Raw genomic sequence first — 22,754 nt, forward strand, 5'->3', positions numbered from 1 at the left:
CTTTTTTTTTTTTTTCTTAAAGATTTTATTTATTTATTTGAGAGAGAGAGAATGAGAGACAGAGAGCACGAGAGGGAAGAGGGCAGAGGGAGAAGCAGACCCCCTGCTGAGCAGGGAGCCCGATGTGGGACTCGATCCCGGGACTCCAGGATCATGACCTGAGCCGAAGGCAGTCGCTTAACCAACTGAGCCACCCAGGCGCCCCCTGAGGTTGGTTGGAAATTGCCAGTAGGAAAGAGGCAAGAGAGAGCATCCAGAATAAGGACTTCTTTGTCAATGTGAGCCTTCGTGTAGTGCTTGCAGAGGATCTCATCCTCATTCACTGGGGGTGATGCCATCTTTGAAAGCAGGGAGTAAGCTGAAGAGAAACTTGACGTCAAGCCCCCTCCTCTCTGAAGGCTTTCCATCTTCCACACATTTACTTATTTCTTTGCTCCTGCTTCTGCGATTTGAAGTTTAACCAGAAGGCTGTCAGGTTTTGATGTCCTCCAGGCTCCCTACCCCAAGAGGGAGGGTGTTGCTGCTTGTGGGTTTTTTCTGTGAATTGAAGAGAAGCATGTGGGTCTGGGAAGAAGAGGGTGCTCCTTCCAGGTGGCTCAACCTCCTCCCAGTGATGGCGGAACCCGGACAGGACCCTGTTCACGTTGCTCCTGACTCCATGGCATTTGGGCACAGAGCCTGTCCTTAGAGAAATTAATGGGCTGTCGGTCCCAGGCCAGTTTCCCTCTCCAGTGTGTAGCAGGTGCACCCTGAGTCCGGTGCTGCTGTTGCCAGTGGATACCCGGGTCTGATCACAGAGCAGGCTTCCTCTGCAATTTGTCCTGGGCATCCTGCGGGAAGCCTGGAGTCGGGTGTCCCAGGCAGGGAAGGGAAGGCATGGAGGGCCGTGGCTCTGGCCTAGCCTATATTCTGGTGGACTCGGTGCATAGGCCCCAGGCCCAGGTCATCCCTGAGGGTCTTCTGCCAGGGGCCTCTTGTGACCACTCCCCTCCCCTTTTCCCCTGATATTCCAAAACCTGGACAGCTAGGGAAGCCCAGTGGTTCCGGATATGTTGCAAGCTTGAGTGTCTCTGTCTCTAGCACATTTGTATTCTTGAAATAAATCTGAGCATTTCTCCCCAAAGGGCGATTTAAAGTCTGGGCTTCCAGTTTGAGTGGGTCTTGTTAAGCTGAGCCCTCTGGTGGCCCCAGGCCTGTTTGCCGCCGAGGCTCGGACTCATGGTTGATGGGAAGGGGTGTACATGTGTGTGTACTCCGCTTGTGTGTGCTCTGCGGTTCAGCACATTGCCAGTGTGGGCAGCGAGCTCCCCTGCATGCGCTGTGCTCCAGCCGACGCTTGGCACTGAGCAGAGGCCAAGGAGCTGGCAGGCAAGAATTCTACCACTGAACCACCCGTGCGGAGTATGCAGAGCTGGGCCCAGAGCTCAGGACAGGGGCTGTGGAAGCAGGAGTCCGCTTCCCAAATTGCTGGGTCTTCAGGGCACCTCTTCCTGGGGCCAGGGCTTTTCGGGGCTTTGCCCCCTGTCATCACACAGAAATGCTGTGGCCCTGGTTGCCTCTCCCCCCCCATCCTCACAGGTGGCATGGTCGTCTAGCATGGCCTCCATTTTCCCAAGGGTCTCACCGTGTCACTGGAGGGGAAACTGCCGTTCTCCCCCGCTGGCCCTTTCCCCTCAGGATGCCTGATCGTGGCTGGCAGGGTTTTGGTGGGGGCGTGCAGTCCATAGCACTGGGTGCTGGGCCCCTTATAAAATCACATCTCCAGTGGCATCCACTCTCCCTCCATACCCTCTCTGTCCCCACCTCCCCCGTCTACCAGCAAGCTCTTCCCAGCTGTGTTTTGTCTCTGCTCTCCCTCTCTGTCTTTGCTTTCATCGGGTCCTCTTTGGCCCAGCCAAAAGCTGTGAGTGACTTAATCCAGCTGGATGGCCGCCCTGGGCCAGCCAGCCAGCTGCAGAGTGAGCCTGCTGCGGCATCACAGAGATCAGGGTCTCCCCTTGAGGCAGATGTTCCCGACTCTGAGTGGACATTAGAAGCATTAGGGGACTTTTTAATAATTCTGATGCCCAAGCCCACCTCCCCACCCCCCAAAAAAATTTAAATCTGAGTCTCTGGGCATGGAGTGTCTATTTAAAAATCTTCCCAGGTGATTCCATGATTCAGCCAAAATGGAGAATCATTGCTGTAGGCTCTGAAACCTTGCATTCTAAAACTGCTTGCCTTCTTTCTAGCCTTTCTGGTGAGGCCCTGGTCCCGTAGAGCCTCTTCTCCCTGCTCTGGACCGCGGTACCGAGGGTGAGTGGGAGGCTGCTGCAGACGGGCTTTGGAGGATGTCACGGCTCCTGACAGCCGAGTGACTTTCAGGGTTGCCAGAGCGAAGAGCAGCTTTTTTTTCCGGGATCTACCTGGCAGGCCTTTAGGTAGGAAAGCAGCTCAACTGTGTGGAGCAGCAGCACCCCCTTCCTCCCAAGCTAAGGCAGATTCGAAGGCTGGGAGCTGGGATGTGGGAATCTCCATATAAGGCCACCGTTGCTCCAGCCGGCCTGCCTGTGTGGCAGCCTCCGCCTCCTTCCCAGAGTGGCTCCCTCCCACCTGCCCCGGGTCCGGAGAGACCGCTCCCACAGGCCTGAAGGGCCGCTGCTGCCAGGGGGTGCCTTGAGCCCCCCCTCATTCCCTTTTGTCCTTAGTCTTCTCCTTTCTCTCCTAATCTAACATGTCCTGGGAGAGGGGGCTCAAAAACTCATACAGCAGGTATAACATATTCTCCTAGTGTCTGCTCTACTACTCACTGCTGAACTCTTGGGTGTACGGGGAACTCGGACAGGCTCTCTTTCCCTGGGCCTTCGCTGGAAGAGATTGCAGGCAGTGGTGTGAAAAAGAGGTGTGCCCCTCCGGAAATGAGCGGAGCGTGCAAGACTAAAGGCAGAAGGGACTGCACGTGAGCACTGTGCTCTAGTGGATAACGTTCTTTTTTGTGGGGGACTGGTTAACACTTCTGGAACTACTGTGCACGTGTACCGCGACTGGACAGTTAAGTAATCGGATGGCAGACAGTGGGGCCGCTGTTGGAGTGGGTGCTTCCAGGCAAACAAGGGGAGAGGCTAGCACGATCCATGTGGTGCTGGATTAGAGTCAGAGCTATCAGTATGTTTAGTTTAATAGAGTTATATAAGGAGAGACAGAGAGAGAGCAGAGTGGATGTAGGTGGGTGGACAGACGGATTCTGTGCACCTCCGTTTCTGTGCTGTCAGCTGAGAAGGCCTGGGGGCAGCAACACCTCAGCAGCGGTGAGCATACCTGGCACCCGGGTCTTGGCTCTAAGTACATTCTCGAAGCTCCTAAGTAGGGCTCCTTGGAGAAGTGGCCAGCTGTAGGACCGGGGCCGGAAATGCACAGGCTGGGTCTGGAGCACCTTGTAGTGTCAGACATTAAGGGAGGACTTGGAGAATGTGCTTGTGCGCACACCGACGGGATCTGTCAGAGAGACACAGGAGCCGACTGAGGAGGCCTTCCTCAGTGACTGGAGCTACAACAACAGACATAATTCAAGCAACAAAATACATAATGCAGGGTTGGATTATAATCCAAGGTATAAAATAAATATCCACAAGTCCATATAAGTAAATGATTGAATGAAGAAATAAACAAGTGAGGAAGAAAGAAAATCTCCTTGCAGGAGAATTCCGAATAACTCCCCGCTCAGGGAGGTGGAGCTAAGTCCCCACTCCTCATGCGTGGGCTGCTCGCTCCTAAGGCAGGGGAAGCAGTAACTTTAGAATGCAGCCAGCTGTTCACGGTCAACATCAGCAATGCGAAGTCCTGTGCCCTGGATAGGACTGAAGAGAAGGGGGCTTTACCTCTCTGTGATCTTCTTCCCCCAAATCCCGATCCCCAGGCGAACCATGAGAAAAATGCCAAATTCCAATGGAGAGATACTTTACAAAATATGTGACCAGTCAGTGTTACCACGAATAAGGCAAGTCTGAGAAAGTGTCACAGCCAAGAGGAGCCTAAGGTGACATGACGACTACATGTAATGTGGGGTCCTGGAACAGAGTAAGTATGTTAGGAAGAGACTAAAGAAATCGGAATAAAGTAGGGACTTCAGTTAATCATGGATCACTATTGATTAATTAATTATAATAAATGTACCACACTGGTGTGAGGTGCTAATAATAGGGTAAAATGGGTGAAGGGTATGTGGGAACTCTCTGCACTAGCTTCACAACTTTTCTGTAAATCTAAGTCTATCCTGAAATAAAAGTTTATTTAGAACTGAAGTATCATAGAGGGGCACCTGGGTGGCTCAGTCAGTTAAGCATCTGACTCTTGATTTCATCTCAGGTCGTGATCTCAGGGTCATGAGATCAAGCCCCGAGTTAGGCTCCACGCTCAGCAGGGAGTTTGCTTGGGATTCTCTCATTCCCTCTCCCTCTCTCTAATAAATAAATAAGTCAAATAAAAAAGAACTACCATAGAAACTTGGAGAAAGAGGAAGTCGCTCTAGATGGGGAAGCCAGGAACCACTGTGAAACGAAGTGCCAGCGGAGTTGCCCTTGAAGGAAGGGAAGACCCACCCCCTGCCAGGGAGCCCAGGCAGGTGTGCAGCCCAGGACAAGTGGGGCTGGCATGGTGGGAGCGAAGTTAGCAAGTGGGTGCACTTGGGTCACGACTGCAGCATTGCCAAGGGCTTCCCTCCATCTCCCTGTGCCCTGGGCGCCTCGCCGCCGTGACCTGTTTATCCAGGAGCCTCTGTTTCCTGCCTCTATAGTGGGAGGCCTGCTGGCGGTGGCAATGGATGATGCTGGGGAGCGAGTGACCATGGAGGCCTGGCATCCTTCTCAGGACTAGCTGTGCTCTAGTTATAAGACTGTTTTAGAGGGCGCCTGGGTGGCTCAGTTGGTTAAGCGACTGCCTTTCGCTAGTTGGTTAAGCGACTGCCTTCGGCTCAGGTCATGAACCTGGAGTCCCGGGATCGAGTCCCACGTCGGGCTCCCTGTTCAGCAGGGAGTCTGCTTCTCCCTCTGACCCTCCCCCCTCTCATGCTCTCTGTCTCATTCTCTCTCTCGCAAATAAATAAATAAAATCTTAAAAAAAAAAAAAAAGACTGTTTTAGAATCTTCTGTCTGATTAAACCAAGGCAGCAGGACCAACACGGGGGAACCGAGGGTTGAATCCTCCATCAGCAGTTCCCTCGGCACGAGGAGGGAGGACTGGCAGCCTTGTCAGCTTCCCGCTTCCCCATCGTGTCCCAGGCTTGCTGTGCGGTCAGACCTACGCTCCAGTCCCCTGCTGTTGGGCTTACCCCCCACCCCTTCCCTGCGCCTCACTCCCTTATTTCTGCTCCCCTGCCTGGGGGAGACCTTGCCCACCTGCTCTTCTCAAAATGACCCCCCGCCCCAGACTCCTCCGTGTTTGCTCCTGCTTCATTTTCCGTTCTGGCCCTTAACCGCTACCTGATGCTTTATTTCTGTTACCTGACTTCAGTGTGGAAGGTCAGCCTCATGAGGCCAGAGATTCTGTCGGCTTTGTTCAATACTGTGTTCCCAGTGCTTCCAGTGGGTGCCCAGCACGTAGTCAGTGCTCCATAGAGATCTACTAAATGGATGAACGTGTTGGTAGTAGCTGCTTTGCTTTTCTGAGTGTTTTTTATTTATCCACAGTGGAGATGGTGCCAGCCTCAGATTTACAGGGACAAAGTGTTCATGTACTGAAGGAGCCTTAGTCAGTGCCTTTCCTCATCTCCAGCTGAACTCTGTGTCTGCTCCTGCCCCCTGAGCCTAGCGCTTCCCGGACACGTCTGATCCTGTTGCCACGAGAAGCTTTTAAGACATTGGCCTCCTTTTTCCTGGCCTGTTCCTGGCCTCCTTATGCCATGCTTCCTCCAGGCTGTGTTCATGCCTTTATTTTGCTCTGATCTCTGTGTGGCAGGTGCCACGTATTACTCATCACTGTCCCCGGGGCCTGGGGTCCAGTGCATGTTTGTTGAACTACTGATTTTGGAGACCACGGCCCTATCCTGTATCCCCAGCCCTTCCTCAGTCATCCCTCATTCTCTAAGTTGAACAGCCCTGGCTCCTTCAGTCGGCTCCTGAAGGCCTCCCTCGGTTTGGGATCCTTCTCTCCAGTGCCTGTCTCTCCTGTGAACCAAGTTCTGGGATGTTTCTGGCCTTTCTTAAGTCCCGACTTGTGGGAGCCCCGTCCTCAAGCCACCTTCTCTGTGCTCCTTCCTCTGGAGGAAGATGGCCTCCCTGGACTGGGGCTGGGGCTGCCTGGAGAGGCGTTTCAGAGCAGCTGGGGATTGAGGGGGAGCAAGGGAGGACTGAGCGGCCTGCTGGGGCTGTGTGTCAGCTGCCAAATCCTACGCCGCCCCCACCCACAAGGGAGGACCTGGGCATTTCTCTGTTGGCACCAGCACTAGCTCCCTTGGCTCCAGGGGGCCTCCAGGTGGCCCTGGGCTTCACGGGGCTGAGGTCAGCTCTGCCCAGCTGCCTGTGTGCCCTTGGGCCGTCTGACCCCTCAGGGCCCTGCTTTGTCACCTGCTGGTTACCTGATGTGTCAGGCCTTCCACTCTGGTAGACATGATCTTTTCGCAGAAGCAAGCTCTTTCTGTTGAGAAGTGACATGACTGTTGAGAAGGACTGTCCCGGCTTCCATCTCCATTGCATCCGAGAGGAGGAAAGCTGAGTTCAAGTCCTTTTCTAGGTTGCCACCCCCCTTTGGCCTCCCTCATTCCTCAGACTCTGCCCCGCCGGTGCTCCTGCTCTGCCCTTCACCCCTGGACTCAACCTCTTCCCTTTCCTGCCACACCCCTGCTCCGGCCAGGGTGTCCTCTCAGCCAGCCCGTAGTGGTCTCCCAGAGACCCCTCCTGCTCCCACAGTCTAAACAGCCTGCTTTCTCTCTGCCTCTGCAGCTCCACTTGCCTTTTTGTCCTGGCTGCCCGAGTCCCATCACTTGCGGCATTAGCCCAGGAGGGTCTGTTTTCTACGGAGGCAGGGAAATAGAAAAAAGGTAGTTGGAATATCAGCAAAGCACAAAAAAAAAAGAAAGAAAAATATAGTTCTTTAGTACCCGTACTAGCCCTGAGTCACTGAGGCCTAAATCCTAACTGTCATCCCTGGCTGCTCTTTTTTCTTAGCCTCAGACTTGAGTCCTTTTGGCTCTGTCTTTTCAACATATCCCAGAGTCAGTCACTCTGCACCCCACACGCCATCAGCATTCCAGTCTGGGCCATCATTTCCTCTGCCTGCCTCACTTGTCTGGGGTCAGAGGATTCTTGTGAACTGTAGCCACGCCGCCTGCCCTGGCACACCTCCAGAGCAGATCATGTCCTCCAGGCCCGGCTGGCTGTGGCCTCCTTGGACCCCCTTTGTTCCAGTCCCACAGCAGGCCGGGCCCCAGCTCATCCCTGCCTCAGGGCCTTAGCATTTACTTTCTCCTTCCCTCCACCTTGCTCAGCCCCCCTGCGTGCCCAGCCCCCGGCATTCCCTAGCCCCTTGCTTGCTTCCCTGTCCTTCTAGTCACTGATTTGACTACCGGAAATGGGGTCATTCTTTGTTTTCTTCTTATTTACCTTTATTGCCACAAGAATAAAGTGAGCTTCCCCAAGGTGGCCCTTTGTCCTTTTCTCACCTTTCCCCAGCACCAACCAAGGACAGAGCCTGGCATAAAGTAGGTGCTCAGTAAAAACCTGTTGTCTATACCTAAACATGTGTAGCAAGTTCTAAGGTGATTACATGGACTTATAGGCAGGGCCTTGAAGACTCCTTTCACTATCAGTAGATGGGATTGTAAGTGTAAAGTAGAACTAGGGTCAGGGGCCTGAGAACTTCGGCAGGGGCCACAGGCCCACAGGCCCAGGTGTGAGTCAGGAGTCCTCTAGGTTGGCTCCCAAAGACTATATGACCTCCCAGGAGAAGAGGCCGAGACAAAGCACATTTGCACAGGCAGGCGGAGAACTGGGGAGGAGGAGGGGGCAGAGGTGCCAGGTGGAAACCAAGAAAGGCAAACTATAAAGGCGGGGTTTAGTGGCTCTGTTGGTGGGGGAAGGAGATTGACTTCAAGGGCCGGAGCTCAGGAAGTAAGCTTGCTGGCTCTGGGGCAAACTAGGCCAATGTGCTAAACCATACTAGTCCTGTTCAAGTCAGAAGGCTCATACCTGTAACAGATGCTCATTTGTACATAGTTTGTACCTTAGGTCACCACACCTTCCAGGAAAATAGTTCTTATGTTGTCCAGGTCCAGCTGTGGTATGAAGTATTGATACCCTATAGGACAGAAGAGTGGCAGGATTCTGGGGGGAGAGGTAGGAATAGGAAGCTGGAGGGTGGGAGGGTTAAGATCTGTGCGCACTGAGGCCTCTGTTCTGTGCTGGGGAGGACCTCATGCAAGGCCACTGTAAGCTGGGCTAGACTTGGCCAGCTAGAATGATCTCTAGAATGATCACTTCCACACAGGAGCGTGTCAGCCTACATGAGGCATTTCTTTCTGCCTGCCACCCTGTTTCTACTGTTCGTGATGCCGTTCTTCCCAGCATGGGAATCCAAGTTGGCTTGGACGGTTGGTTGGTTCTTTGTGAGTGTGTATGTGTGCGTGTGTGTGTGTTCAGATACATACATAACACAACACTATTCCTAACTATTTGCCAGCGTCCAGTTCATGACATCAAGTACATTCACATGGTTGTGCAACCATCACTGCACCACCCATCGCCAGAACTTTTTTATCTTCCGAAACTGAAACTCCATAGCAGTTAAACAATAATGTTTATCCTTTTCTGTCTGGTGTATTTCACTTAACGTAATGTTTTTCAGTTCATCCATGTTATAGCATGTATCTGAACTTCAGTCCTTTTTACGGCTGAATAATATTCTCTTGTATGTGTATGCCACATTTTGTTTATCTGTTCATGCATCAGTGGACACTTGGGTTGTTTCTGCCTTTTTGCTGTTGTGAATAATGCTAAAATGAGCATGGATGTACAAATATCTGCTCGAACCCCCTGCTTTCAGTTCTTCTGGGTATATATCTAGAAGTGGAATTGCTAGATGATATGGTAGTTCTGTGCTTAATTTTTCAAGGACCTGCCAAACTGTTTCCCTCAGTGGCTATACTATTTTAATCTTCCCACTAGCAGTGCACAGGGTTTCAGTTTCCCCTCATCCTTGCCAACATTTGTCATTTTCTTTCTTTCTTTAATTAAAGCCATCCCAGTAGGTATGAAGTCATATCTCTTTGTGGTTTTAGTTTGCATTTCCCTAATAACTGATGATGTGTCGAACATTTCTTCATGTGCTTATCGGCTATTTGTTTATCTTCTTTAGAGAAATGTCTATCCAAGTCTTTAGTCCATTTATTGTTTCTTTGCCATTGAGTTTTTGGAGTTCTTTATATATTCTTCACATTAATTCTTTATCAGATCGTGGTTTGCAACTGTTTTCTCCCATTCTGCGGGTTGCCGTTTCACTCTTGTGGTAGTGTTCTTCGACACACAAAAGTTGTGTGTTTTTTTAAGATTTTATTTATTTATTTGACAGAGAGAGCATGAGCAGGGGGAGAGGGAGAGGGAGAGGCAGGCTCCCCGCCGAGCAGGGACCCAGATACGGGGCTCCATCCCAGGGACCCTGGGATCATGACCTGAGCTGAAGGCAGACACCTAACCAACTGAGCCACCCATGGTGTCCCTCAACACACAAAAGTTTTGAATATTGATGAAGTCTAGCTTATTCTTTCTTTTGTTGCCTGTGCTTTTGGTGTCATAGCCAAGAAATCATTGTCAAATCCAGTGTTACAAAGCTGTTGGCCTTGTCTTCTTCTAAGAGTTGTGTATTTTTTGCTCTTACATTTACAAAATTTTGGTCTTTGATTCAGTGTAATTGTCACGTATGGCGTAGTAGGCACTTGGTTCTGGTGGAGTCCTGCTGCCGTGCTGATCGGGTGGGTAAGGAAGATAAAGGTATTCTTTCCTGTGTCCCCTTGCCCCCAGTCTTAGGAGCAAGGTGAGCCTTGGTTGAGTGGTGATGGCTTCCCAAGGAAAGCCGAGGGCCCTCGACTGCTTGCTGGGAGCCTGTGTGTCTTCGCTGCGCAGCCAGCAGCCAAGCCACTGGCACAGCAGGTACGAGAAGGAACTTCCTGGCATTGGCAGCAAGTGAAAAAGGTCCTTGTTGTAGTCTTTTCTCCCTTAAAAAAATAAGTTTAGCCAACCCTAACAAGGCCCCACAAAGGCAGGGAGGTTGGCTGACTGACAAAGCCCCGAGTGGGTCATTTGCACAGCACCCCTGCACATACTGTGCTGGGCTAAGCAACCCCTCTCCTCTTCTGCCGCTCCCAGGCTACAGCTCCAGTGTAGCTCCCGGTGCTGCTTGGGATTAGCAAATGCTCCCTCATTTGTGGGCCCCTTTCTGCTGAAACCATGGAAGCCCTGAATGCCTCCGAAAGCTCACCCCGCCCCTGGATGGGGCCAGAGCCGAATCTTGAAAAGGGGACCTCCGAGGTAATAACTGCTCAGCCATGCCCTCTGTGCGGACGCATGTCAGAGCCTGGTAGGTTGAATGTTAGCTCTGCGGGGCTGGTTGGCGCTAGCCGCTGCGGTAGAGGTCATGTGTTGAGGTAGGTTAGGATTTGGAAAGCTGGGCTCTAGTCCTTGTGCCTGTCTGGGCCTTGGCTTCCACGTCTGAAATGCGGGGCAGGGGACTGGCCTCAAGCACCTTCCAGGCCTGGGTTGAAGGCAGCAGGCTGTGTGTGTTCTTCCTGCAGGAGCCTGATGAGTAGAGCCACATAGGTCTCTCGAAGGGCCTCCCCTGTCGGCCACCACATCTTGATTATTTCTGTACCTGTGCAGTGTTGTGTTTTGTTTGTAAGCATACAAGTAATTGCCTTTTACTGTAGTTGCAGGATTGTCCAGGCATCACCACAGTCTAATTTTAGAACATTCCCCTTCCTCCACCCCAGCCAAAGGAACTCTGTACCCCTTATGTATCACCCCTAATCAACCCCCCCCCCCCAACCACTGATCTACTTTCTGTCTCTATCCAATTACTTGTTCTGGCCATTTCCTGTGAATGGAATTATATAGTATGGCCACACCCATCTCTTGCCTTTCAACTTCATCATCTGCCAGTTGCAACAGTCCTGGCCCCAGGGGTGGTACTTAGAACCATGGGCCCCTGAAGGTCAGGTTCCCTTTCTGGGCCCTGCATCTCCTTCAGACCAGCTCCTGCCCCTCATGCACCTCAGACAGTGGAGGATTTGTTCCTGTCTCACCTTTGCATGAGGAGTGTCCTGCTGTCCACTTAACAAACGGGATTTCGCAAGGGTGGGTATTCCTACTTTATAAAGGAAACATTTATACTATTTATTATGTTATGTATGTTATAAAATATTTATAAATAAAGCATAATATTTATACAGTGAATTTGCAGTATAAACAGAGGGGTTGGTTCGTTTCATATATCATTCAAAAATATGTGCTAAGGCTCATTATGAAGAGTGCCAGCATATAGGCATATAGAGGAAAATCGAATTCATTTCATCGAGGACCTCACCGTCTAGCATGGAGAACAGACGGGCAGGCCCGTAAGTGGGCTCAGGGCTACATGCAGGGCTCTTCCCTTCCGAGAGGACAGGGTGACCATCCAGGAAGTAAAGGATGTGAGGCAGACATATCTGGCAGGAGATGGCTCTTAAGGAAGCCAGCCTGTTTATCGGTGGGTCACCTGGGCCTGTGAGGAAGGGGCTCTTGAGAGCCTCAAACACGGGGCAGAGAGCTTGGGCTTGAGACCGTGGGAGCCGCTATGGCACGGCCATGTTTCTGCTCATGAACGGTTCTGGGGCCGGTACTGGCAACCACAGGGAGGCCGGCCTAGCCCTAGGTTCTAACTGTTGAACAGTGCTGAGGAACTGAGTACCGTGCCTGGGAGAAGAGAATCCACAGACCTGCCCACTGTGTGCCGGATGCTCCTGCCATGCCTCCCTGAGAACATGCCCAGGTTTGAGGCTCCCATTTCCAACTCGATCTGGATCAGTGGGCAGTGGGATGACGGTAAGTTGGGCAGTAGGAGAGAAGTGGAAGCAACACTCAGACTTGGGCCTGCCTATGCCTGGGAGCTTATGGGGAGGAAGGCTGGGCCCCAGCGCAGGTGAAGTGTCTGGTGCTCCAAAGAAGGGCAGACACCCCACTCCCACCCGGCCCCGTTTCAGTGTGGTGGGAAACCAGACCCTGATCTCCCCCAGGGCCTTGAGATAGGGACCGGGAGGCACAGAGAATAAACGTGACCTGCTCTGCTGCACGTGGGTAAACCCCTCAGTTTGGCCTGTCATTTTCAAGAGCCTACTGGTAGTCCTCTTGGGCCAGCTGCTGGCCTCCAGTGTAGGCATGGAGGCGTGGCTTTTCCTCCGCTCTCAGGGAGAGGATGACCCATGATGCCTCAACTCTCTCCAGTCCAGCCAGGCCAACTTGCTTCCTTCACCCTGCTGGCCTCTTCTCTGTCTGCAGGTAGGAGACACATGTGCCTAATGCCTTCCTCCCTTTTCCTTGTGGCAAGCATTCAGAGAAAATGTATTGACTAAATTGTCTTCTTACCACCACCCACTTGCTTGGTGGGGAGTGTGTGTGTGTGTGTGTGTGTGTGCGCGCGCACGCGCGCGCACTGAGAAACAGCAGGGGAAGCAGCCTGGGTTGTGTGCCAACCCTGAGCCCTCACTTTACGTGAACAGTATCCTCTCTAGTCTCATGGCAACTCTGTGAGGTGAGGGATTTCTTTTATTGTGGTAAAATATACATAACCAAAAAACTACTGTATTAACCACTTTAAAGTGTACAATTCAGTGGCATTTAGGACATTTGTAATGTTGTGCAATCATCACCACTGTCTAGTTCCAGAACTTTCTCATCATTCCAAATGGAGATCTCATACCCATTAAGCAGTCACTCCTCATTCCGCACTTCCCCACTCATCCCCTAGCAACCATTAATCTGCTTTCTGTATCTGTGAATTTGCCATTCTGGATATTTCATCAAAACTGAATCATACAATGTTTGTCCTTTTGTCTCTGGCTTCTTTCACTTAGTGTAATGTTTTCATCTACGTTGAAAGTGTGTGTCAGTGTTTCATTGTTATGGCTGAATACCATTCTGTTTTATGGCTAGACCACATTTTGTTTATCCATGCGTCCATTTTTTTTAAAAGATTTGTTTATTTTAGGGAGAGAGCGCGAGGGGGTGGGCAGAGGGAGAAGGAGAAAGAATCTCAAGCAGAGTCCCCGCTGAGTGATGGAGCCCAACGCCAGGCTCTGTCCCATGACCCTGAGATCACGACCTGAGCCAAAACCAAGAGTTGGGCTCTCAACCGACTGAGTGCCATCCATGCATCCATTGATGGACATTTAGGCTGTTTCTACCTTTTGGCCATTGTGAATAGTGCTGCTATGAACATTTGTGTACAAGTTTTGTTCAAACACCTCTTTTCAGTTCTTTGGGGTGTAAACCTAGGAGCAGAATTGCTGAGTCATATAGTAACTCCATGGTTAACTTTTTGAGGAGCCTCCAGACTGTTGTCCACAGCAGCAGCTCCATTTTGCATTTGAAGTAAAGGATATTGTTCCTCCCATTTTACCCTTGTGGAAGCTGAAGCTTAAACTTTGCAGCTTGCCCAAGGTGACTTACATGGTGATTGGCAGAGCTAGGATTCTGTTCCGAGGGTGGTGCTCTTCTTGGCTCGTGGGCTCTGGAAACGTAAAACCCAGAGGCTACATTAGATCTTTGAGCCTTTGTGGGGAAGAAGGGGCTGGGAGCGCAGTCATGTTTGGCTCCCCCGCCCTGGGGTGATGGGTCCACAGGTGACAGGTTCTCCACACCGTAGCCCCCAGCATGGCTGGCCCAGCCTCCTCCTGCGGCCAGAGCTGCAGCAGTTTGGGTTCGTGTTGGAGTCCTAAAGGGCAGGAAGGGGTGCGGATTCACCGCTTCCTCCAGATGAGGCCGTGTGAGATCACAGACACAGACCTGTGCGGCTAGCGGCTCTGGTGTAGGGGATGGGTGTGAAACTGCCCAGTAAACCACGAGGACTGTAGGATCCAAGGGAGGCTGACCACACGCCTGGGCAGGGGACTTTGCGGGCTTTGTGCCATGCAAGGAATGAGAGGAAAGAAGTTCTGCCTGGCGGGCACCTATGGCAGCTCCTCGTCCATCCCCCGCTGCCCTGAGGCTCCCGCTGAGGTTGGGGGAAGGCTTCTCTGAGCCGCCGGAGGGGCCAGCAGGGGCTTTTGCGGACTCCGATTCTGAGTGGTTTCGTGGGTATATCTCAAGACTTCCTTTTCCATGGGTCTTTCCAAGTTTTCTCTGAGAACTTGGACTTTGAGGATATCTGTCTAAAGAGAGCTGCTCACTGGGGAGTACTGTGGCCTTGGAGGGCAGAGAATCAGGTGGCCTGTTCTACACCTGGATGGCATTTGGTGTCCACCTCTTGAGAGAGGGACTCATGATTCGTTAGACTCGGGACTCTGTGAGCAGTTTGGTAGTAGCAGGAAGAGCCAGAGACAGTCTCTGTGATCGTGACCAGCACATGTTCCTGTCAGGGCATGGGGTTCCAGGGATGCCTGAGATGGGGTGCAGTACTCACCCAGCAAAGCTCCCCAAGGGCCACCTTCCTGCCATAGGAAATTCCGGTCTAACCTCCCTAATCCCCAAGAAAGGATGTATGTGGTCTCTCCCTGGGCCTGGCTCAGGTGGCCTAACCAAGCCTCCAGCGTGGCTTCCCGGCAGGCCTTTGTACGGGAGCTTATGGGAGCCGTTATCCTCCCCTTTGGGGAGGGCAGGGGGGATCGTGTTCCTGCCTAGGCCGTGTCTGATCCTGCCCACCGACAGGTTCTGCAGTAACCCTGGGCCACACTTGACCTGGGTGACCCCGCTGGGTTACAGGTCCCTTTCCCACCCTAAGCCCCACTTGCAAGCCCGTCAGAGTGCCTTCCTCCTGAGGCTGTCGTCAGGGTGAACCTATAAGTACTTCTCCAGAGCCCTGCCTGACCGTAGAAGACGATTAGGATTATTCTTGCTGCAATGGCTCCTACTGCGAGGGAGAGTCTTCTTGTCCTACCTGGAGCATACTCACCCGTACTTCTGGCCATGTGCAGAGTGCTGGCTGACTGCTGACACCAAGTGGCACTGCTTCTCCTCCTCCTCAAGTGGGTCGTGGGGAGTGTGACGGAGCAATAATACAGAACACAGGACATGTAGTAAAAGTATTCCCCAATTTTTCATTCTGTGTGTGTGCGTGCCCATACACCTGTCCTTCCCAGTGTGGAATGCGTGGTTCTCTGTCAGTCGTGGACAGATAGATTTGAAATACAGGAACTGTTGCAGGACCTGCAGTGCACTGGGTTGGCCTTCACGTTGAAAGGCACTTTTGACCTTGAGATTTTGTGAGCACCTCTTTGCGCTGGGGAAAGTCTTTTGTTTCTGTGGGTCTCTGTTTTCCCATCCGAATGGAGAAGTGGGGCATAAAATGGAGTATTTCCATTCTAGCCCAGTCTTGCCTGGCCTCTGGCTGTATAGGCACAGCTGCCTGGAGGAAAGGGCCCCCACCGATACCTCGAAATGGCCCCTCTTTGTCTTCCTGTCCTACTTTCCTCTTCTTTCTCTGTGGCTCGTAGACGCTTACCTTCCCCAACTTCCAGGATCCAACAAGAAGTGGAGGCTACCTGTTTTCCCTAAAGTGCACCTGCTTGGGCCAGGGATGGGGCTGGAGGTTGTCCAGGTGGTAAGGCTGCTGTGGGAGGATCTTCCGAAGCAAACCTCTGACAGGTGGCCAGCTGCAGTGGGCAAAGGCTCCCTTGGCCTTTTGTGGGCCAGTGGGCAGATGACGGGAGACGGCTGTGTTCTCAGCAGGATGTGGTGACATCCCTGGAGAGAGGCCCTTGTCTTAGTCCTCCTGCTTGGTCACTTCATGCTTACATGGTCTTTGGCCTTGGGATTCATTCACACCGATGCAGCTCTACCATCTGAGCGGGTGTAGTGTGGAGACCAGAAGAGGACTGGAAACCCCCAGATGGCTAGAGGGCCATCTGGTGACATTGCTGGCTGAGGACTTAACCCATAACTTGGCAGCATAACAGAGTTGGGTGGCCTGCAGACAGCCATCCCTTTTTTGGAATCGAGCAAAACTAGGTGCCACTCAGCCTCATCGGAGGCCTGGATTCCTAACTCTGGAGGTGCAGAATGAGAACAGGGAGCTTGTCAGATGGAGCTGGCCTCCCTGCTGACGGTATTGGGGTGAGGGGTTCCCTCTGGCTGGATTTGGATTGCAGCCTAGATATCTGCCCTTGCTCTCCAAGCACAGGGTCTGGCCTAGTCAGGAGATGGGTTGTCAAAGATCTCTTCTCTCTTCCGTGCTGAGAATGCAGATGGGTATGGCCTGCCCCTGCCTTGAGGTGGGGAGGGCCACACCTGGGCCCTTGGTTGAATCTGCCCGAGCTCTGGGTGCAGGAGCTGTGGCTGAGTGCTGACTAGTCAAGGGGCGAGTGGGGGTGTAGGCAGCCTCAGAGGGGTGTGGGAGTAGTCATGAGAGGACGCATTGGCCGGGGCCTGGCCTGCAGTGCCCACCTAGGACAGTGAGCCGCTTGGCGGCAAGTGGCGCTGGCACTGGTGGGGCCTCTTCCCGCACGTGGCACTATTGAGGCTCAGGAGGAACTGTTTGCACAGTGCTTGCCAAATGCCAGCCTGGGTCAGCTTTCCGGTTCTCCCTTCTCTTCTGCCCGCCGTCAGCTCTGCTCCCTTTTCCCCATATGTAACAGGATTAGCTAATGCCCGCCTCGTGAGTAATGTTTAAGGAGGCATGAAAGAGGGTGACACACAGGTAGTAAATAAATGGTCATTTCATGCAGCTGTAGCTTGTTATGTCTTTGCCTTTTTGAAAGCTCTTCTGGAAGGAGGTAGGGACCTCATTTTACACACATAAAAAACTGAGGTCCAGAGAGGTTGTCGGAAGTCTTAGGGCATGGTTGGTGACTAGGTCCCGTGACCGCGTTCAGCTGCAGGGTTAGCTGGGAAATCTCGTCAATAGCTGGTGGCCATGTGTCCAGCAAACACAGTTACTGTGCCTGAGGGAATGGTGAGCAGTTTCTTGACCCCGAACTCTGGAACAGTAGTTTCTAAAGACGAGCACATGCCTTCAGATGGCCCACTGGAGAGTATAGTGAGAAGAAAGTATTACAGTCTCTGTTGGTGCGTTTTATTGTCCCCGTTTAGCTTTCCTGTGTGTGTGTTATAATTTATAAGGCATTGGCACAGTGGCACAGTAGATAACTTACCGTGTCCACGCATCCATGTGTCACAGGTGGGCATACACTGGCAACTGTGACCCATGAGTCCAAGCATGGGGGGGAGGGGGCGTGTCAAGGACAAAGGAGGAAAAGTCACCTTGGAAAAGCTCCTCTGCTGTCCCCTCTCCCCTCTCAGCTCTGTGATCCTGCTCATGGCCCTAATCCTCACAGTGGTCCACAGCATCAGTGTCCTTGTTTCGTGTACCAGAGGACCCACCCCAGAGAACCCATGAGGCTTGTCGGTACCAACAGGGAGCGTGTGCTACTGCGTGGGGGAGGCTGAGCTGAGAGAGCAGAGGTCACCACCCTTAGTTCGCCCAAAGAGGGTTCAGATGGGGCAGTGGCATGACATCAGAGAAGACCTGGGATTAGAAATTCTGAAGAGTAGAGGGGCTGGAACTGGAACAAGGTGGGGTGGGGAAGCCTAGAAGGATCCTGCGGGCCCTGCCCTGGGTTGGAGGGCTGCGCTCTTGAAACTGCAGCGCTCATCTGGGGAGGGGGACTCACCCCTACATGCTTATGGGTCTCCCCAGCCAGAAGACCAGTGGGCGGGTCCCAGGCCGCCTCCCTTGCTCACTGCTCCTGAAGAACCCCCCTTGGTTGGTTGCAGGATAACCCACCAAGCCCCCTTTCCCAGCTCAAGGACTCTCCAGGAGGGCCCAGGAGAGATACTACAAGGCTACTGAACTAAGGAAGAGCACTAGTCTTAGTATGCTTGTGGCCCACTGTCAGAAGTGGGACTCTGGCCCCTCCTCTGGTCCCCACCTGAAGTCACAGGCCTCCCCGTGAGCTCACAGCTGGCTCTCCTGCCCTGCCACCTCCATTCTGAGCTGAGCCCAGAGAGTCCATAAGGAAAGGCTTCTCGGAGCTGGGAACCTTACTTCTTCCCCCTCCGGTGGACCAGAGAGCCGGCAGCCGTACTGGGTGAGGGCTCTGGAATGCAGCGCTCCTCTGGTCCGGCTTCTGTAGCTGGGCACCAGCGGATGAGGAGGGAGCTGGCAGTGCGTCAGAAATGCTGGTGCGTTGGCCTGGAAAGTACCAGGAAGCTCATATGCGCTCGAGCTGGAGGGGGTCCAGGAGCTTCCTGCTTCCTCTCATTTGACAGATGAAGAAGGGTTTCCAGTAGCAGGTATAGTTGGTCTGAGCTTGGCATCCACACCGGACCCAGCATCCTGACCTTCAGACCAGGCCTCTTCCCCATGCCTGGCAACAGGGAGCTTGTAGCTGGTCAGGGGTAGGACCTACCCTCAGAGCTTTAGGAGGGAGGCACCTGATAAAGCAACCCCCAGCTGGCCACCATTCGCTTTTTCTCCCCCTGCTGTTTCGTCAGGAACCCAACTAAGGAAGCGCCAAGTCCTTGGGGGGGTGCTCAGTATGGAAGCTGGCAGCTGCCCCAAAAGTGGGGGCAGCCTCCTCACCTCGTGCCCCACACCACCGGGGGTCCTGGCCAAGGCTTTCCTCCCTGTGAGAGCCACCAGAAAGGGGCATTAAGGTAGTGCCTTGCCTGACTCCAGGCCAGGAGCTCTTTGCCCTTGGTGTGGTGACGGCCATGGAGCCTCATTTCCCGCCCAAAAGTGCTTCCTGTTTGGGGGGAGGGTGAAAGGCCAGAGGATGCAGGGCTAACAAATCATCTTTAGGAAGGTCCTACTTGCTGACCCTCACCCCAGTAGGAATCTCTTAATGCCTTCTTTGCTTGTTCTTGGGGTTCTTTTCCTCATTTCAGTGTCTAACAGTGTCAGAAAAGGAAAAAAGCTATTATTTGTTGTTCCGGCGCTGGCCAGCAGCCTCACGGGCAGTCCTGGAAGGTGGCGGGGGGTCACCTGCCCTGAGCGGGCTTGGCCTACCTTTAAAGCATTGATGATATATGTGTGGCTCCAGCCTGCCAGCCCCACAGCCTGCCTTCCAGGATGCGGCTTCTCTCCGGCTCCCTCCTTGCCTCTAAAAATAACCTTGCTATTTTGGAACCATCTCCTCTGGAGCTTTTTCTCACTGCTCTCTTGGATCAGTAACCCCTGTGAGACCAGACTCTTGGCTGCCTCTGTCCTCCCAGCTATCCTTACGGAGCTGTCCCCTTCCTGTCTCTCTCCCTTCCCCCGGTACCAGCTGGGATCTTGTTCTCCAGCTAGGAAGGAATGTCCAGCTGGGTGTCCTCTGAGAAGAGCAGGCCTGTCACCTCTCCTCCCTGGGATGGGTAGGGACGAAGTGGGGCCATGAGGGTGGGGGCGAGGCAGAGCCACCACCCTTTGCCTCTGTTGTAATTGGGGATCCACACAGCTGCAAGAGGTTCAGGTGCCTGTTGAAGGGACAAGGGCCGGGAGGGCCTGGGGATATGGGGACCGTCCATGTTGCCTTACTCTGACCCGTGAGTGCTGGCCTCTGCGTAACTCCCTGCCCCGTCTTCTTGCAGCCCACAACCCTGCCTCAGGGCACCATCAACATGAACCAGTGCACAGACGTGGTAGATGGGGAGGGCCGGACAGGCCAGAAGTTCTCCCTGTGCATTCTGACCCCTGAGAAGGAGCATTTCATCCGGGCAGAAACCAAGGAGATCATCAGTGGGTGAGTCTGCCCCGGGCATTTTGGGAGGAAGCACCCCTGCCTACCAGCAGGTTCTCGGACCAGTTCCCTTTGGCACAAATTGGGCAATATCGCCATCACTTTCTTCCCCAAGCGTGTCCCCTCTTCTGAGCCCCTCTCTCTCTTCACAGCACCACCGTGTGCCCGCTCACCACGCCCGAAACTGGCCTCACCCTCCACCTGTCTTTGCGTCATCCCCACATGCACATAACTCTCCTCATGTACCATTTCCCTGGGGACCTCCCTCTGCTGGCGCTGCCCCACTTCCAGGGCTGCCTCGGCTTCCTTCGGCCTCTCATTGGTCTCCCCACCTCCATTCTGACCCTTCCACCCATGTATCACTCGAGCACAAGGGTTTCAGTCCCCAGAACCCATCTGACCTTGCCTCCCTCCTGCCTGAAGCCCCATCACCTGGGAGTCAAGTCCAAGTTCCTTGGCTGGCCTCAGGAGGCCCCTTCCCAGCCCTCCAGCCTCACCCCCACCACCCTTGTGTCCCTCAGCACTGAGCTGCTTGTCACTACACATCCCCGTGCTGCCCACCAGCTCCGTGCCTTCACTGTCACCCTGCCTTCACTCTGGAATGACCCCTCCTTCCTTGAGGCTGTTGAGTCAGCCTGAATGTCCACTCTTCCAGGAAACCTGCCCCCATGAGGCACTTGGCACCATCAGCTGGCTCTTTCTGTCTGGGTACACATCTGGCCTCCTGTAGCCAGCAATAGGTCCTTGAGGGTCGGGGGCTGTGTTTCATTCCTCGTTCTCAGGGCCTGCACACAGCAGTCACTCCAGTTCCGCTGTATGCACTGCCTTCTTTGTCCAGGTGCAAAGAATAGACAGTCTTTGAGTCACACCCCTGCCCTGGCCATGCCCTGGTCGGAGGCTTAGGGGAAGCCCTGGGAGGTAGAAGGGGGCCCAGTTTTCCAGGTAGCTGACGGTCCGGGTGAGCAGAGCTCTGTGCTCCTGAGCTCACGCAGCGTGTGCCTTCCAGGAGTCCCTGCTCCTGGGGCGCCTGTTACCAGCTCTGTGTGACCTAGCCACACAGTCCATGCCTCGAGAGCAGGCTCAGCAAGCCCGGCCAGGAGCTCGGGCGCTGGATCTTGGAGAATCCCATTGGTCCTTTAAGGCTGAGAAAGCTTTGAGAGAAAGTGAATTGGGGCGGGGGGGCGGAGCTAGGGATACTGGGCTGATGATTATAGTGCAGAGTGGAGGGAACTAGAAGGTGAAGGCCTTTGGTTTCAACAAGTAAAGAGACTCTGAACACTGGCTGAGCTTCAGGATCTCAGGCCAAGGCTGCTGTATGAGGAAGCGGGAACAGTGGTCAGAAGGTCCCCAGGTTTTGCCGAGTTCAGAAGTTCAAATCCACTCTGTCAGGCTGGAGCCGAGGGCCAGAGCTGCCCTGCAGAGTGACCAGCGGACCCTCTGCTGGGGGTGCCAGCTCACCCTGAGTCCTTCTCCCTTGGAGAGAGGCAGGTTTGCATTTTTAAATCCTAGGGGCGAACAGCAGGACCACTTTGCCTCTCCCTCTCTCTGGTCTTAATTCTAGAACCATATGGTTTAGGAGTGCAGAGGCTCAGGGAGCCTGGCCGACTCAGTCAGAAAAGCATAGGACTCTTGATTTCCGGAACATGGGTTCGAGCCCCACATTGGGTGTAGAGATTACTAAAAAATAAAACTTAAAAAAAATATATAGAGGGCTTTTACAGAGCTCCTCATTCTACAGTTGGGAGACTGCAGCTGTGGAAATGCAAGGACCCTGAACAAGGCACTGCAGGCACGAGGCGCAGCACAGAACTGCTTGCTCCTCCCAGCTCCTGCTTGCTGCCGTGGCCCCGTCTGGCAGGCAGGCCTGTGCCGAGCTGCCACTGCCCCGCGGGAGTCCTTGGAGGAGAGCTTGCCCTCCCCTTGGGAGCTAGGTCTCATGGAGGATCCCGATTAGCACGAGGGACGGGAAGGGGTGTCCAGGGTTCCCAGGACAGGCTGGGGCATGTGTGAGCTGGGGGACCAGGTCAGTGATGTCATGGTCTGCCACAGGGCATGAGGAAACCGACAGCTGACAGTGCCTCTGTCGGGGGGCCCAAATCCTACCATCAGGCACCTGCCACAGACCGCCCGTCCTGATCCCCTCTCCTAAGGTCACTGCATGTACAGAGGCGGGGGACTGCCTTTCCTGTGCAGCTTGAGTAGACAAGGTCATTGGTGGACCAAGATACCAGATGTGTGTGTTTTCTGGGTCCCACATGTAGGCTGGGCCATCCAGGTTTGTGCGGTGGCTCAGGGGCATACCCAGCACTTTTCCCTGTCCTCATCCTGGGGCTGGGCCTAGCTAATCCCTGCCCAATAGGCAGGGTTTGCACCATGACAACCTGTCCCTGGGTCCCTGCAGCCCCTCCAGTGGCCCCCAGCAGCAGCTTGTCTTCACCACCCACTGGTACACTAGACCTCCTTTAGGGAGTCAGGTGGGGTAGTGTGCCCTGGGTACAGACTTCTGCCTCCATCTTCTCTCCCTCCTCTGCCTCGCGCCTTTGTGGACAGATGCCTCCCTTGGTGTCCTCACCACCTGGCACAGTTCCTTTGCCAGGTAATCTTACCTGTGGGCTCTTAGACCCCGAGGTGGGGGTAAGTACCCAGCTCCCTAATGAGGTACAGTCTTCCTCTGGGCTGACTTAGAGCAGGGGTAGTTGGAGACAGTCCATCCAGACTTCTTTCTGGTGTCTTCTCTGAACAGAGGCCCCTGGGCTGCCTGAGGCATCTCTCCCAGAGCTGGGCGGAGAGAGTTGGCAGTTCTCTTTCTCAGCGCTCTCGTGCCAGGACGGGCCTTCAGGATGTTTGGGGCACAACTTAGCGCAGCTCTTTTAGAGGAGGTGGG

General features: G+C 53.6%; 1 protein-coding gene across 9 annotated transcripts in view; it reads left to right on the plus strand.

The window, feature by feature from the left end:
* The window catches only part of MPRIP (myosin phosphatase Rho interacting protein), a 574,668-nt gene that overhangs the window by 60,881 nt on the left and 491,033 nt on the right, over positions 1-22,754 (plus strand). For all 9 annotated transcript variants that reach the window (XM_081805592.1, XM_081805587.1, XM_081805591.1 and 6 more), the window contains exon 4: positions 19,722-19,873. In XM_081805592.1, the coding sequence (XP_081661718.1) occupies positions 19,722-19,873 (152 nt within the window). The remainder of the gene's footprint in view (positions 1-19,721; positions 19,874-22,754) is intronic.

The sequence above is a fragment of the Leptonychotes weddellii genome, chromosome 15 (assembly GCF_054177405.1).
Source record: "Leptonychotes weddellii isolate Sample4059 chromosome 15, ASM5417740v2, whole genome shotgun sequence".
Classification (NCBI taxonomy): domain Eukaryota; kingdom Metazoa; phylum Chordata; class Mammalia; order Carnivora; family Phocidae; genus Leptonychotes; species Leptonychotes weddellii.